We start from the raw sequence: 16,968 nt of genomic DNA, 5'->3' as shown, positions 1-16,968 counted from the left end.
TCCGGCACGCTTTTCGCCATATGCTGCCCGAGTGTTTATTTGTATTGCCCGGTGAGTGTTGTTATGGTTTCCCGAAATATGCGCACAAGGCATTGTCACGCGCATTATTCTGAGCGGAGGTCAGCCTTTTATAAGGTGGCGTCGCCGTGTTGCCGCATAAACAAAACACTCGGGAAAATAGCTTACTTGTGGTGTAAATCCACAATTATCAGAAAAACCGCGTTGTTACCGGACGCCGGCTCATGGAAAACACAGGTTATTAACCGGGAAAAAATTGCCATGCTTTCTTGGATGAAATACAGTGATAGTCACCAGCATGTGACACAGCAATTTTTGGTATTTTTCTGCGCAGAATTAACTACTATATACAGCAAATACGTTAAAATTTACTATCCAAGTAAAATACATTTCAAATTAATTAATTATGTTTCAGATCAATAAAAAATAGAAAGGAAGCAATTTTTATTAAAATATTTAAGCCATAATTAAAAGTCGAGAGGAAACTGCTCAATTTTTTTGACTAATAAATCAGAGGCGCGGTATAAAACATAGTCGGTGCGGCTGCGTGTCGGCCGTGATGCCGGACGTCGGCGTCAGATCGATGTCGGCGGATGCCACGCCCTCCGGCAACCGGATGTCGAAGCGCTGCACGATGCCGCAGAATAAAATGAACAATTCGGCGCGGGCCAACGCTTCACCCAGGCACCGTCGTTTTCCTAAAATAAATAAACAAAATAATATAAAATACACTTATCAAAATTAGAATTCATTAAAATTTATTGTAGGAATTTATAAGAAGTATTTAAAAGGAATATTAAAAGAGCAAAAATAAATCTAAAGAAATCGCGGAAAAATTTCCCATCGGTAGACTATCGTGAGAAAAACCCGCTTACCTAGTCCAAAGGGCATCAGATACTCCGACGTCTGCCCTTGGCCGACTATTAAGAAACGCTCCGGGCGGAACCGCTCCGGCTCCTCCCACCAGGCGTCAATATGGTGGACGAAGTAGATATTGACTTGGACAATCGATCCTGCCATTAGAAACAGATATAAAAAATAATAATAATAAAATAAAATGAATAAATCTAAAAGTCATAAAGGTCACGGTTTGGGATACCTTTCGGGACGTCGTATCCCTCGATCTGGATGTCCTCGCGGGCGCAGTGGTCCACGCCCATCGGGACGACGCTGGCGTAGAGGTGCACCTCCATGAGGGTGGCCTCGGCGTAGGGCGTGGCCAGTTTCTCGGAGGGCGTGGCGAATTCCCCGTTGGCGGCGTTAACGTGTCGGTCCAGTTCGGACTGGACGCGCCGCTGGATGTCCGGATGCAGCGCCATCATTAACAACGCCTGCGATGCATAAAGTCATAAAGGTCAGGAGCTGCTTATTTTAATTAGTTTTTCCCCGTTACCGAGCGCAGCGTCGTGGTCGAGTCCGGCTTCGAAGAGGTCTTCCAACAGCAGCGGAATTTCAGTCGCTACAAAATTCACAATCATCTCTAGATCTGTAGATTTATTTCTAACTATGTATTTTGTACTTGTATATTTAATTTAATTATTACCGAATTACCTGAACTGATGGAAAATTGTTCCCTAACGGTAATTGCCGTTCTAATTTTTGATTAAATTTTTAATGGCAGTAATTATATTATTTTGTTTCAGGCAAGTGTTAAATTTTTCGATAAAAAACTAATTTGCCTCGCTAAAAAAAGTCCAAGTTAATCTTCGTAATTTCTTCATAATTTTATAACTAAATTCGATTCAAACTTTAAACCATATAAATCTGTAAAGTTCTCAATTAAAATTGAGTAATTATTTTTCGTAATTAAAATTTTAATGGCCTTAATTAAAGCAATTATCTTGATGTTTATTTGCTGCTTAAAGTGGAATATAGTCAGCTTTTTATTGCTGCTCCCGAATGGGCGGCACATACCGCATCACCGGCAGCACCGCCAGGATGACCTTTTTCATAGTAAACTCGAAATTCTCCTTGGTGTACTGCAGGAATAAGCGCAGTTGGGGGTCGTCCATCCCGTATCGGGCGCCGGCGATGACGCTGGCCACGCTGATGCTCAGCGGCACCTTCGTCTCCAACGGCCGGCCCTCCTGCGCTTTCAGAAAGGTCACCAACGCGCCGGCCTCCGCCACGATCTTCTCCTCCATCCGGAACTTCCCCTATGTCGCACGAAATCCGCCATGGACAGCTCATACCAGCACACCTGCGCGTTCAACAGCTCCCCGGCGTCCAACGGATATATCCAACTGGGTGGTGCGTCCCCGGCACACGTACTCGTAATCGCGGGTGTAGGTACTCATCTAGCGCGCCACGTCCGGAAGCGACGGCCCCAGAGAGAGATCCCGGCTGCGCTAGAAAGATTACGGCGCGGCATAGGAGGTGCCCGAGGGGATTGAGGGGGCCGGTGGGACGGTGGGCGGGGTCCAGGTGCCGTCTCAACAGGGCGCGGTACTTCTCGTCCAGGGGCTTCCCGGGGTCCGCAATTCACCCCGACGTCCCAGATCATCTCCGAGTCCGGAGCGGGGATGTCCTCGCCGTAGTTGAGCAGGAACTCCCCGCTGTTTTCCACATGACGCGGATCTAAAAATCATTTATTTTACTGTAAAATCAAATCAAATAAATTGGCCAAATTAACTGATGACGAACCTTAAGTTAACAAGCACCTGGGAGGGTCTCCGGCACGTTTAGGGGAATAGAGCCATCCTGTTGGAACCACACACTATGCAGCATATTGGCCGCACTAATGCGTTCCTTCGGATTCATCCTGAAACACCGGCTCAACAGATGCCGCGCGGCATCGGGCGCCTGATACGGGATCTCGGGCGTCGCGCCCTGCACCACATACTGCATCAGCACCGGCAGACCCACCCCCTCCCCCACCGTCAGCGCGTCCACCAAGACGTCCTTCCCTTCCACCAATTTTTCAAACCGCACCGGCTCCCCGTGGCGGAACATGTCGACGAGAATGCAGCCGACGCTCCACATGTCGCTCTTCCGGCCGACGGGATGACCTTTCCGCCCGCCGACCAGGACCTCCGGCGGCATGTAGCGGAAGTTCCCGCGGGTCTGGAGGTCCTGCGCCGACGTCGTGGAGGTCAGCAGGGCGAGGTGGTCGTCCAGGTCGGTGAGTTTAGCGCGCCGGTGGAAGGGGGCGCTGGTGTCGTGGGCCAGAACAATGTTGGCCGGCTTCAGGTCGCCGTGGATGATCTTGTGGGCGTGGATGGCCACCACGCCGGTCAGGATCTGCTGGAGGAGGTCCTTAATCTCTTCGATGGGCAGCGGTGCGCTACGGATTAACGTGTCCAGCGTCCCAACTACAGAACATGGCAAAGGTCATCAGCATTTCAAAGCAGATCGAACTGACAGTAGTATTCAAATTAACCAGGGCCCCGCCCCTGCCTGAAAATTCCGAAAAATTTCAGATAGATAGAGGAAGATAGAGGAACATTGGACTAGGAATAAGAAATTATTCTCATCTGCCATGGCCGATGGGCGTGGCCAGAACAAAATTTAAGCGGAGATTTTTCACTTTGTTTAAGTATTATTTTAATATCGCTTTTTAAACTTCTTGTGGTGCATACGATCATAGTATTTTTAAACCCCTGTTCAACTTATTGAATTACGATTACAGTTTTTTTGTTTAAATCGCTTGCATTTCAATAAAAACTCCAGTTTCTGTTTATAAACCGTAATTAAAAGTTTGTGAAGAAAAATTCATAAGCTCCTGGTTAAAAATTGTTGTTTCTGAAGCGAAACGGCCAAAACATTCGGTACGGCCAAACCATCATGGTGCTGGAGAATATTCTGGAGAATCGGATCGGGAGACCGTACGCATCCGACTCACTCACTTATTTCTGGCACGGTGCCATTGATTTCGGCTGTTTTCCTCGCATGAAATAACTGGCTGCCCAGCAGTGTTATTTCCGCTGTAAGAAACAATGTCAAAGGTCAAGCAAACTGACAAAATAACGATCAGGAGAATCTATATCCGGCAGATCCCGTTAAATAAGACAATACGCAATTTCTGGATAAAATACCCAATTCAACATATGATTTTATGTTTTATCGTTTTGTATAATACATAATTTTTTGTCTAATGAAATCGAATAATTATTATCCAGGTTTTTGCTAATAGCATTTCAAGTACTGTATGCGAAAATTATTGCGAAGTTTTTTTATAAAAATGCAGGCTTCTAAAATGGCTAACAAAGTACGTTTCATTACCACCGATAAGCTAAACTAAATGGGTAAAGGGCAGCACGTGCACCATTGAAAGAACGTAGCCCGATATAAGGCACTAAATTCTTGTACGAATATGTACGAGTACATATACAAACACTGAATTTTTTAATTTTTTAAAATTCTATTTGAAAACTGAAAAGAACAGTAATTCTTGCTCAATGGAAGAAAGATTTTCATATTCATGTGTGTAATTGTGGAAAATTTGAATAGGAGCGGTTCGAAATGAGGCTTTTGGTATATCTGAACTTCATTAGACTTTTTGGAATATTTTTGCCACTATAATAATACGCAATATCGCGCGTAGAAATACCAATCATCTGACTACAGAATGTCATAAAGCAATGCAAAAAAGTGTTTACGAGGGTGCGAAGGTTTTCGTGCATGTACACGAATCTGGTGCCATATATCAGGGTCTATAAAGGTACCTATAACTTAACTAAAATTAAGCTGTAATTAACAAAAAAATATATAGCTTGTTTTGTTTAATGCAGTATCCCCGGGCCAGGACCCCGGCAACGCCTCGCCGAAGATGGAACTGTACGGGAACGGCAGCCTGGCGTCCAGTCCGTCCGATCCGCTGTGCAACGGCTTCCACTACAGCGTCGACAGCGAGTACGCCAGTCCGCTGAACGGTCTACGCGGGGCGTCAGCCCCATCGACGGCCACTGCGGTCCGGACCAGTGCGCCCCGGCCGACAACATCTGGTCCATACAGCCCGGCACGCCCGTCAAGATCCGCATGGGCAGCCACCCGCACACCGACGGCGTCCAGCCCGAGTCCGTGCCGACCTGGTTCAGCCGTATCGAGCCACCAACAACGCCTCGCGACCGGTATGGACATATTCCGCTGAACGCTGGGTCACAGCGTTATAACGTGGGGATGTTTATAGGCACTAAAGGTCAAGCGTGACGGGGCGTGGAAAACCTGGAAGTACCTGCAGTATCACAACGACGTGGTGGCCGCGGCCAAAGCCTTCATCCATCGCGGACTGGAGCCTTTCCACGCTGTCGGGATAATCGGGTTTAACGCGCCGGAATGGTTCATTTCCGATATATGGCCGCCATTTATGCCGGGTACAGAAAAAAACTTATTTCATATATAAATATTAAAGTGCACCGAATACAAAAATTCTTTTATCGTGTAATTCTTTATTCTGTGTTATTGTACACTATAAAGCTAATCTGATCAAACTTTTTGTTGTTTATATAAAAACTGATATGACTACACATATATAAAATTAATTAACAAATTAACACATTTACAGAAATTGTTATTTTTAGATAAGCTTAAATATTTTTTATGCAGCGTGATTCGATGTCTTTCTGATTAGCTGCATGCTATAATATTGGGAAATTAAATAAAATGATTACGCTTGATTTTATACAGCGGCTTGGCGGTGGGAATATATACGACCAACTCCGCGGAAACCTGTCTATGGAACGCCTCGGACTCGCGCGCCAACATCATCGTGTGCGACGACAACAAGCAGGTGCAGAAGATCATGAAGATCCACCACGAACTGCCGCACCTCAAAGTTATCGTCCAGTACCTGGGCACGCCGGCGCACGGGCCCGAGGAGAGCGTCTACAGCTGGGCGGAGCTGCCGGGCCTGGCCAAGTACGTGCCGGACGTGGCCATCCAGGAGCGGCACGCCGCCATCGCTCCCAACAAGTGCTGCACGGTCATCTACACCTCCGGCACCACCGGCAACCCCAAGGGCGCCATGCTCAGCAACGACAACCTGCTGTGGACCTCGCGCATGGCCATGACGGAAGCCTTCACCACGCTGAAGAGCCGGCGCGACATCCAGGAGACCTTCGTCAGCTATCTGCCGCTCAGTCACGTGGCGGCGCAGATGACCGACCTCTACCTGTCCATCAACACCGCCGGCGTGGTCTGGTTCGCCCAGCCGGACGCGCTGAAGGGCACCCTGGTCGACACGCTGCGGGAGGCGCGGCCCACGGCGTTGGTGGGCGTGCCGCGGGTCTTCGAGAAGATGGCCGAGAAGATGCAGGCGGTCAGCAAGAAGAACGGCGCCGTCAAGACCTGGATCGGCTCCGTGGCGCAGGATGTCGAACTGCGCGGCAATCTCAAGCGATTTAACGGGTAAATTGTAATGACCTTTGGCGACATAAATATATATTAATGCGGCATATTGGTTCACATATAAAAAAATAATAAAAGACATATATGCATGTGCAAAAATACGCCAAATAATTAGGCTTACACGTACATAAAATATTTTATATAAAACTGTCTGTACATTATCTTGATGACCTTCCTTAGGATAGCGAAGGCTTCCTTTTCATTACCGGTCGCCTCAAGGAGCTGCTCATTACCGCGAAAATGTCCCGCCCATTCCCATAGAAGTACGTGTGCACTTGATCAGCGATATCATAACTCTTACACTCGTAGATAGATTAATATGGCGATACTTAAATAAATACATGCAGATAAATAAATGTATAACATGTTTCCTTCATAAATATACAGTAATTGCAAATTTGTAGTTTTCAAAGGATATCATATGAAACTCGGTAATATGTATAAATTAAATTAAATATCGTACTTATTAGGTAAATGTGTGTTTAATGTATATGCTTTAATCCAATAGGACGCGATTAAGGAAGAATTGCCGCTTGTCAGTAACGCCATGGTTATCGGCGACAAGCGGAAATTCCTCGCTGTTTTACTAACACTGAAATCGGAGATTGACCTGACGACGGGTGCTCCGCTGGACAGACTGACGAAGCCCGCACAAGAATGGTAACAACATTGTGATGAACAGGCCGTTTTCGTATTAGTCAATAAATCCCTTGATTTTTTCGATTTTATTCAATATTTTTGTTTTAATCTGAATAGTGTAAGTATATGTTTTACTATTTGCACGTATTCCCGCCGTCGTTACAGATTACAGTTAAACTTTTCGCCCATTTTAATTCGCCTTATCTCGGCAACCGGATGTTGCACGCGCAAACGGTTTTCGGAACAATGTATACAAATTATTTAGCTTTAGAATGACATAATGTATTGCGAACAAGTGATTTGTAATGCGCGAAAGCGAAAGTTTTAGTGTGTGAATCCCATTTGTCATCGCATGTACCGGGCATTTTCCTTAAAGTCTGTTTCTACAGGATTAAGGAGAACGTCGCGGCCAGGACGTGAGCACGGTAACGGAGGTCGTCGGGCTGACCAGTCTGCAGAAGGTGATTGAGAAGCGCCTGGCGCTGGTCAACAAGCGCGCCACCAGCCGCGCCCAGTGCGTGCAGAAATTCAAGCTCCTCCCCGAGGACTTCAGCATCCCCGGCGGCGAACTGGGTCCCACGCTGAAGCTAAAGCGCAACGTCGTCGCCGCCCAGTACCGCGCCCTCATCGAGCAGTTCTACGACGACACCGATTCCTGAGTCAGGCCACGCCCATCTCTGCCGTCAATGGTCGTCGTCGCACGCTGCTGTCTTTTTCTCTCTAATATTCATGTGTGCTGAGAGATAGCATGGCCTTTCAGAAAGCGTTTTTCCTCACTGTAGTATAATCTTTCGCCATTTTGAGGATTCTCATTTTTCTGTCATGTGCACGGTGGATAATGTTATCTACATGATATTAAGTATCTCTTACCGAGATTCGCTCATAATACTCGTAATATTCGTGCATCAGCATTTTGTGAACGTTATTGACATGTGTCAACGTCGACTATGCATGCTTAAAATACAGTAACACACAGAAAGAACAGCCTATATGTCCGCAATATGCCCTAGTAGCCCTGCTTCGGTTTTTCTCAGATTTTCGTCACTGACTCACTCTCAATATTCTTTCTTATATAAACGTTCTTTTATTTTGGTCACCTGTTGTTAAAATTTCCTGACAATTGCAAAAATACCAGAAACGAATAGCTTTCATAGTGAAAACTTCGCTCTGAGTAATTTTGAAGCAGGAACTAAATTTCCATAAAAATCCAAAAAACAGGGACTGGACCAGATGCAATGTGAAGCCACCGCTCTTCCACGTTTACACATTTTAGCAATGTTAAATTCCAACATTTTTAATTTTTGTTCCAGTGACTACCGACCAGTAGACGAAGAACTGCAACAGCACGTGGTGCGATCAGCAGCTGCTCCTGTAGCGCACCACATGGGCGGTGGTGTTAGTGACCGGTGAGCAAAATATGCAACTCTGTAGGAGTACTTCTCAGTTATAGCAGTCAGCTGGTCTGCATTCTGTGCAGCGTCTTGTGCGCTAGTAAACCGTCGATCAAACCGACAACATTATGGCCAACTCTCGCCTACACTGGGCGACAGCACGCCACTTTCGGACCGGCAGTTCAAAGTTCATCCTGCCGTGTGGCAGTCAGCCGAACCTGTTACCTGGCGGCCACAGAACCCTGCCGTTTACCTTCGCACCATTACGCCACAGGTCATGCCGTCGCATTATTTTTAAAAATCGAACCACGGCTGCGCGTCTGTACTTGGCTTTGCAGTTTTCACCCAAGAACGAGTCTTTCGCATTAGATCTCATGACGCAGTTCCTACTGGGACGCTTCTGGTTCGGCATTAACGTCGGAAAGGAATCTTCCTTGAACGTTTCAGCCAACTCTTGTGACTTTGTAGCGCATTACACGCTGCGGAGTGCGGACAGCCATCACTCGAAAGGGACGAAATGGAAATTCGAAGACATTTCGCCACAGTGGATCTACGTCATGGCCTGCCCCAGCAACATGCGCCGCAGCCTCTCCTGGATGACTAATTCCCAAAATCGTCCGGATATTCGGGCTGAATCTTCCCTGGGAGAACGGGAGCGAGGAGAACGGGATGGACGATGATGCCATCCAGTGTTTTCCCCTGAAGATGGGCATTGACACGCTGGCTGCCCGCCCGGGGCGGCAGGCACAGCGTGTTAATGGTTACTGATTTCAGTCGGCGTCGGGCATCCCAGGCAAAATATCCTTTATGGCATCACCGAAAATATAGCGACGAAATACCGAAAAAAAGGTCAGATGTTACTTTTTTTTGCTGATTTATTTGCGAAACATGTTTAGCGTTCCTTAACATAAATCTAAGGATTTTTTTTCTGATTTAAGCTTATTTTTTGATTTTAAAAACAATTATTTTCATTACCGCCGATGTAGTCTTTTTAAAAATTAAGTTGGTTTCTCATTTTAGGAAAAGTTCTAATTTCGGTAACATTCGTTTTTTTCCTAATTTATGTCTGTTTTGGTTGTTGCTAGCTTTGTTTTTAAGTCATATTTATTTTGGTTATTTTTAAAAAAACTAGACGCAATAATGTAATTGCAAAATTAATACGTCCAGCTAGAGTGATATTTAATAACCACATGCAATTGAACTTAGAAAGCCTAAAATATAAAACTCAGCACAAGGAACGGGATGCTCAAATCGAAAACTGAAACGAAAGAATTAAATTTTAAAAAAAATCTAGATGGAAGAGAACTGACCGTTCGGCCTCCGAGGCGGTGGGCGCCGGGATGACGGGAACCTGGAATTCAGTGAGACTGCAATTGTACGGTGCAAAACTAAATCAGTATCGTAGATGGACGCATCCTTCAAATTGTAATTAAAGCCATAATAATCTAAAAGTTACGCTAAATTAATTGATTTAATTCAAATTTAATAAAAATTAATTTGAATAAATCGAATTAATTAAAATTTAATTTAATTTAGTTTAATTTAATTTATGTGTATTGATCTGCTGATTGATTTTATTTGGTACAGTTTAGATCTCACTGAATTGCAGGCGGCGCCGTCATCTGCCACATCCGTGTCCCGTTATCCGGGAAATCCTGCGCGGGAGGGTGCCGGCTGTGTGGCGGACGGCTCCGGTCAGCGCTGCACGCAGCCCGGTATCTGCCAGAACTCCAGGGCGTCCGGGCCGTCGTCCGCTCTTCCGCTGATCGTTAGGAGAGCGCCGGCGCGTGCCACTTCCGCTGTTCCGCCAGCTGCTCAACCAGATTGACCAGATGCCACGCAGCTGGTAGTGGTCGGTGTCCTGCGCCAAGATCATCCCTAAGAAAACAGCCACAACGCCAGCAGCAGCGTTTGCGCAGCAGCGCATCAGCGTACATATCCAGCGAGGCAGCGCATCGATCGTCTTCAGATGATCCCGCCTTTTCCGTCCAGTTAAGACCCACTACTGATAATCAATTTCCACTAATTGAATGCATTAATTTAATTTATTTTACAGAGTTCCCGGTTAAGTTCTTCTCATAATAATTGCTATGCGCCGGTCACTGTGACTGTGGTACTTACCTGATTAAATTAAATTCATTTAAATTTTAATTACGGCACTAAATTAATTTAAATTAATAGGTTGAATTTAAACAGCAACCACAGTGACCGATGCCTAACAGCTGCTGAAGCATAAGTGGAAATTAACTGGGAATTCGGCAAACTAAATTAAATTAATTTTATTTAATTAGAGAAAAGTCGAAACTCATTTTCAGTACAACTACATACAGACCAAGTACAGTACAACTGTACTTGGCTCAACCGGACGAAAAGGACAGGATAATCTGCAGACGATCGATGCGCTGCCGCGCTGGAATGTGCGCTGATCCGGTGCTGCGCAAACGCTGCTGCTGGCGTTGTGCCTGGTTCTGCCGGATCATCTTGGCGAAGAAACCTTCCAGCCCGCTGGCATCTGGTCCGAACAATCCGTAGCTCTCCCAGCGCAGCGCGGACGACCGATCATCTTGGACGCGATGCTGCGCTGTTTCTCGGTCTTGCTCCGCTCATCTAGCGCTGCTGCTGCTTCCTTCGGCACGAGTCGAAGGCGCGGCGATAAACGGCAAGGCCATATTATGGTGTCACGGCAGAGTTGGTTACAGAAGGAAATATATTTGAATTTTGGACTTTTTGAAAAAATTAGTTAGTGTCAGAATTATTGACTCGTCATCGTCCGGCGGCGTAGCGCGCTGAACGGTGGATGGTGGGCCGTCTGCAGCCTTTGCGGATGGGATGGCCGCCCAGGTGGCCGGCTCACTACGCCGCTGGACCTTTCTTCTCTGTGCCTGCAATTTCCACCAGCTGCACGTGCGTTGATTTTTGGTGAATTAACCGGTTTAACTGCAGCAGGCATATGCCTGTTGCGGGGTTAATAATTTAATTTAATTTCCTAAAACAACCTGAATTTTCTAGTTTTTCCCCATTAAGCTTTTATTTACTGCAGTGTGGTCTCTCTGCTGTAGTTTTAAAATATAATTGTTATCATCAGGGTATCGTTATTCTGCTGGCCGCCGCTGCGATGTCTGCGTGCTGGAAAAGAGGCACTATCTGCCTGTCACCGACGTGCCTCGGCTGGTTGATGCTTCTTCTTCTGCCGCAGCTTCATTTGTCCGCCGGATGTTCCCCTCAGCAGTTAGCGCCCGCCAACCGTGAGTACTGCGTAGTTATCTACCAGGAAAAATAGCTTTCCCCCTGGATTACGGCGAGCGGTGGGCTGGTTATTCTCTGCGGAACGCGTTCCCGGAAAACAGGCTCTCCGATTGCGCAACTGCGCCGGGTTTCAGGCTCACATCTGTGCCGTTGTTCTGCGCGCTGTGCGTCGTGTTAATTTGACTGTCCAATTCGAGATTTCCAATTTTTGAAAATTATTACGAGGCCGGTGTGTCGAAAATAAAAATAAGTTATTAGTTAAGACTGTCACGATTTTTCATTTTTCAATTAATTTCGATGTGATTTCACGGGAAAGGGGGTGCGTCGCTGGGCGTTGCGAGCGAAACCAGCTTCGTCTCTCTGAATTCTTTACTGGGACAAAAGCTGAATATTTTCTGTAATTCTGGACTGCGCGACGCATGAGAAATTTGACAGTGACCGCCCTGGGCGCCCCCTCTGACACCAGGGGGATAATTATAATGTTATGTAGCTCGTGCCACGAGCTACATAACATTATATATGTAACATTCGTGCCACGAGCTACATTACATAACATGACTTTTAGCTAGATTCTCAGACTGCAGTGAACAAATAGCAGCCCCCTCTGTCTTGCGGCTACTTGTACTGTTGTACACCTAACGCAGCCTCTTGGTTTAATGGTTGCTTCTTTGCCAGAAGGCCCAGAACTCGTATGCACGATTCTCGTCAGGATGGCGCCCTGTGGCGGTTGGGAGCCGTATGGCTAATTGTAAACTACGCCGGGAAGTCATCGTAGGCCCACAGAAACACGTGCTTATCCCGGCACTTTTTAAATAGCTCGCGTTCGGCAGCTATACTGCTGGTTAATTGCGCAGGTATAGGGAAGCAGAAAACCATCCTCTGCAAATGGGGCGATCAATGTGTAAATATTTACACTATCCTTAAATTAAGCGGTAGTCCTATGGCCACGGTATTACGTACAGTCTGTATGACAGCACACGAACAGACACAGAGCGAACGCGTAGTTCTCCTGCTGGCGCACCGTATTATCGCTGTCTGTAGAATCGTGAAGCTCTGGATAGCTGCGGTCACGGTGTCGAGGAGTACTCCTGCAAATACTGCAGTAAACCACTGATGCCGACACCGATCCGGTCCGCTCCTGACTTTCTGAATATGGTAGAAGGATGGCCGTATGTTGCGGCAGCGTTGCTAGGTACGTCCCTCAACACTGAGCCCAGTCCCTGTGGTAAGACAGAGAAACCCGCAACTTCTAACTCCGACTGCCGAAGTCGCAGAAGCCGCCAGACACCGTACAAATCGGCGTACCAAAAGCCTCGTTATGGGCCGATTTGCTTCGAATATTCCCCATAATATCCCCCTTTTCACAGCGCATCAGGATTTTGCATTTTTTTTTAAACTTTAAAATAAGTTGTGTGAATGAAATTTTAATAATATTTTTAGAAATGTACAAAATACGAGGTTTCTTACAATAACCACGCGTCAGGTTTCGGTGGGCCGGGTGGCTGAACAAAATAGCTGTCTCCGCTTTTGATTTGTTTCCCGCGAACCATCTGCCGCTACCGTAAACGTTTTAGTCCCGTTCCATAGAGGATTTTATCGACTAGTAAAAAACAACAAACTTTAGTTTGGGTAATTGAAACAGGCTCGTTACCAAGGAGGCCAAGTGAAATTGTGTAGAAATTTATCATGATCTCCCACAATTCAGCTCCCACTGAGCCAGCGCACTTTGATAAACCAGACGGGCATTTTGTTCAGCTACCCGCAACAGAGTACGACTGGTGGTGCGCAGCCGCTGCGCAAGGACTTGCCGAATGCCGATTGTGTTTTCTTTAAGCAACGTGCCCCGAATGGGATAAGCAGACGTAATACTCGTAAAATAAAGCTGACAGACCTGTTAATTGATAGTGAGCGACATGCTGGCGGATGCGTTGCTGAATAACCGACAGGACGACCGCATCATCCTGACCGGGCTGGTTCCGAGCGACATTCCACCGGACAGCGTGGTGTCCCGGCCGCGTCTGGGGGAGGACGCGACGTTTATCTGCAACGTTCCCGCGTCCGTCGACTGGCGCCACGTGGCCTGGCTGCACCAGGACTGGCCCGTCTACGAAGCGGAAGAGCCGCAAGCGCTGCGGGACGGCGACACCACGGGGCAGACCTACAACTTCTCCCGCGTTGACACCACCCTGATTCTCGTCGTCCGCAACGTCACCATGCGTTCCGGGGGCAACGTGCGCTGCGTCATCGAGCCGCAGGGCCCCGAGTACAATACGGAGCGCCGCGTCCTGCAGCGCTTCCTGCTCCTGCCGCTGATCACGCACCGCAGCGAGGTCTTCGCCGCGCCCGATCCGCTCGCTGTGACCGCCACCGAGGGCGAGGCCGTCGCGGTGCCGTTTAGCATCCGGCTGCCCGTACCGGAAGACGTCTTCTTCGGACTGCGCAACCATTTGCTCTGGGTCCACAATGGCCGCGTCGTGGAAGGTCCCTGGGAGGCTGCCTACCGGAGTTTGGTGCCCAGAACGAAAGGACCGCGTGACGTCGAGCCATACTACCTGGGAGGGTCCGTCAACAGCCCGGGCCAGCTGGAACACGTTAGACTCTACTTTCGGGCCGTCAGACTGGCCGATGAAGGATACGTCCAGTGCTGGTTCCGGCCGCATCAGTACCTCCATGAATGGGTCGTGCAGACGACGACGCTGCTGGTTTCTCCTAAGAACAGCACGCAGTAGAGTTTCATTGGGCAAGATCCGGAAGGGGATCATTCTGCTGTTACCCTCAATGATCTATAGAAATCTAACCAAAAACTAAACGCGATGCCCGCTTTCCTGGCGGAGATGACCTTTCTTGTATAATCGTCATGGGCTTTTTTGATTACATAATGGCAGAAATTAATTAAAATAATTCCCGCTTTATTATTCAGAAAAAGATCAATATTACGCGGCCTCCCCACAGTCTGGAGATCTCTCTATCCGAAAACTTTTAAAAAAATCTGATACCCCAGTGAGATCGGCCGTGGTCCAGAACTGCGTCACATGACTTTTGTTTTGAATACGTCTGATCAGAATCGTGCCGGCTCGATGCCTCAAACGATCCAACCCCGTTTTAGGTTTACCTTGAAATTTAAAAAAGTTTTGCCTGGATGCAATACGCAATACTCCTCTGTACAGTAATAGACACGCAAATTGAACGGAATAAATTGAACTTAATTTCGTACATCACCACAAAATTTAACAATCGCAAGTTAACCTATCGAATGTTGTTTTCGGCACATTTATAAAATAATGGTAGGTGTTAACCATACCGACAATGTGTCACACGTAAGTATAAGTTTATCGGGCTGTTCGATTTTGGTTGGACCGGTCTTCTAAACAATTGCTAAAAGCTAGGAGCTCCATTATTATGAGTGAGTTACCGAGTTACCACTATTGTCCATTAAGCAAATCGCTAATTGACTGAGTGAGTGTCCGATCTACCTCGACCGTCCACCGTCGAGCACATTCGCTGATTAAGTGAGTGAGTTAATGAGCTACTATTTACTGTCCAAAGAGCAAAAATCGCTAACTGAATGAGTGAGTGACTTAGGCGCCGCCACTTTTAACTTTTAAGTGATCCTCGCTACGTGGACGACTAACCGAGGCATTAGTTGATTCGGGCCGTGGATCACAAGAAACGCGGAGGCGAAGCCGCACCTGTTTCTCGTTGTATAATATTAAGTTATTAACCATAATTTAGCTGTTTTAGTTCAGTTTGTGTCATGATGTCGGTATCTTTTTTGACAACGAATTTTAAGAAAACGGAATAAGAAACTGTGCAGTTACAGTAATGAGACATGCCCAGCTTGCCAAGCGAATTGCGAACCAGGTTTTGACGTTGTAAGATGCATGCGACTAGTGCGTTCTGTGGAATAACACAGTACTGTATAGTATCGAAAAGAGGATCAACATTAAAAGCATTACTAGAGTCAGTAATGTCGCGAACAGCAAGCTAACCAGTGCCGAGGCTTTTAACCAACCTCGTGCAGAACCAGAAAAGAAAGAAGGATGCCGCGCCCTTTATCATGCAAAGGGTCAGTTTTGCTTGCATGTTTAAGCTTGCTGTTCGCGACATATTACTGGCTCTAGTAATGCTTTTAAGGCACACCAACGATTTGCTGACCGCTTTCTTGCTGACCGACAACTTGCTCACGACTTTTTGCTGACCTAAAAAATGTTTACCGGACAGTTTGTTGAACGACAACACGATGATCGACAAGTTTCTGAACGACAGTTTGCTGAACCCCGACAATTTGCTGACGACTATCTGCTAACTCACTAAAACATAAGAAAACACGAAAAAAATCTAAGAAATCTAAGAAAGTACCGTAAAAGAAAATGTAAGAAGACAACCAATATGAGAAGCACAAGAAAACAAACAAAAAACTTAAGAACCTACGGCAAGCTAAGCAAACGAACGAGAACACCTAAAAAGCTAAGAAACCTAGAGAAAAGACCGATAAGCAAGCTGTCTGTCAACAAAATAGTTTCACAATAATTATGATGTCCATATCGCCGGGCAGACAATTTGTCGAACAGTTGTTTGTCGGTCAGTTATCTGTCGGTCAGCAAATATCGACCGCACCTTTCTGAACGTTGGAGCTGCTGCCGAGCTGGCGGAAGGGGCCAGACTGAGCAAACACGCCTGGCTTTTACCAAGATACAACCTCAACAGCGGCAGCGTTTGAAATTTACGGACCATGGGGGGACGGAGCGAAAATGCTCGTTGACAAGGTTGGAAACGGGATAGCAACCGCCACAGGCCAGAAGTGGGCGAAAGAGTTTCTTAAGCAGCGGCTGTCTGTTCCAATTAAACGCTGAAATGCTATATGTGCGATGGGTACAATCCCCGATCAGGATAGCATTCAGGAAGTGTTATTCTTATGAATTTGTGTTGTTTTGAGTACTTAGTTACAAGGGGCATACCCGACCACCTGGCACTCAGATCAGTTCATGCTAGGTATCATTAGAATTCTCAGAAATTCTATAATATAATTTTCTTTAAAAGTTAACTTTTCCCCAAGTAAGAAAGGGGATTTTAGATACCTCAGAGAAAACAACGCGGATATGATGGCTGACTTCGATCATAACGTCAGCAGACGCTGTTCAGCCAGCAAGACGCCATACGGCGTCAGTACACTGTACACGGATGCGTGCTTACGCAACCGGCTTTAATCAAGAATTCAAAAGTGTGGGACGCGACATGCTGGGATACGGTGGCAGTATCCCACGTGTATGCCAGCTCGAAGAAAGCGGGAAGTATAGCACAACTGGCTGAAGCAAGCAAGCGTCGGACA

At 46.7% G+C, this 16,968-nt stretch overlaps 2 protein-coding genes across 4 annotated transcripts in view; one reads left to right on the top strand and one right to left on the bottom strand.

Moving 5' to 3' along the window:
- Nucleotides 1-528: 528 nt before the first annotated feature.
- The window catches only part of LOC129588909 (cytochrome P450 2J4-like), a 60,856-nt gene continuing 44,416 nt past the window's right edge, over nt 529-16,968 (bottom strand). Inside the window, exons 5-7 of the mRNA XM_055483327.1 lie at nt 1,118-1,349; nt 894-1,031; nt 529-716 (exon numbers count right to left, since the gene is read on the bottom strand). Of these exons, the coding sequence (XP_055339302.1) occupies nt 529-716; nt 894-1,031; nt 1,118-1,349 (558 nt within the window). The remainder of the gene's footprint in view (nt 717-893; nt 1,032-1,117; nt 1,350-16,968) is intronic.
- Nucleotides 8,600-14,714, top strand: LOC129588859 (uncharacterized). Of its 3 annotated transcripts, XM_055483255.1 has the most exons (5): nt 8,600-9,242; nt 9,688-9,768; nt 10,003-10,108; nt 11,479-11,638; nt 13,545-14,714. In XM_055483255.1, exons 1-5 carry the CDS (start codon nt 9,151-9,153, stop codon nt 14,366-14,368), a joined length of 1,263 nt encoding a protein of 420 aa, XP_055339230.1. In that variant the 5' UTR covers nt 8,600-9,150; the 3' UTR covers nt 14,369-14,714. The 3 variants fall into 3 exon arrangements, with proteins under 3 accessions (XP_055339230.1, XP_055339231.1, XP_055339232.1); XM_055483256.1 differs by lacking the exon at nt 9,688-9,768; XM_055483257.1 differs by lacking the exons at nt 8,600-9,242; nt 9,688-9,768; nt 10,003-10,108 and adding an exon at nt 11,094-11,297.

The sequence above is a fragment of the Paramacrobiotus metropolitanus genome, unplaced genomic scaffold (genome assembly GCF_019649055.1).
Source record: "Paramacrobiotus metropolitanus isolate TYO unplaced genomic scaffold, Prichtersi_v1.0 Parri_scaffold0000032, whole genome shotgun sequence".
Lineage (NCBI taxonomy): Eukaryota > Metazoa > Tardigrada > Eutardigrada > Parachela > Macrobiotidae > Paramacrobiotus > Paramacrobiotus metropolitanus.
This window is presented reverse-complemented; position numbering and strand designations above follow the sequence as displayed.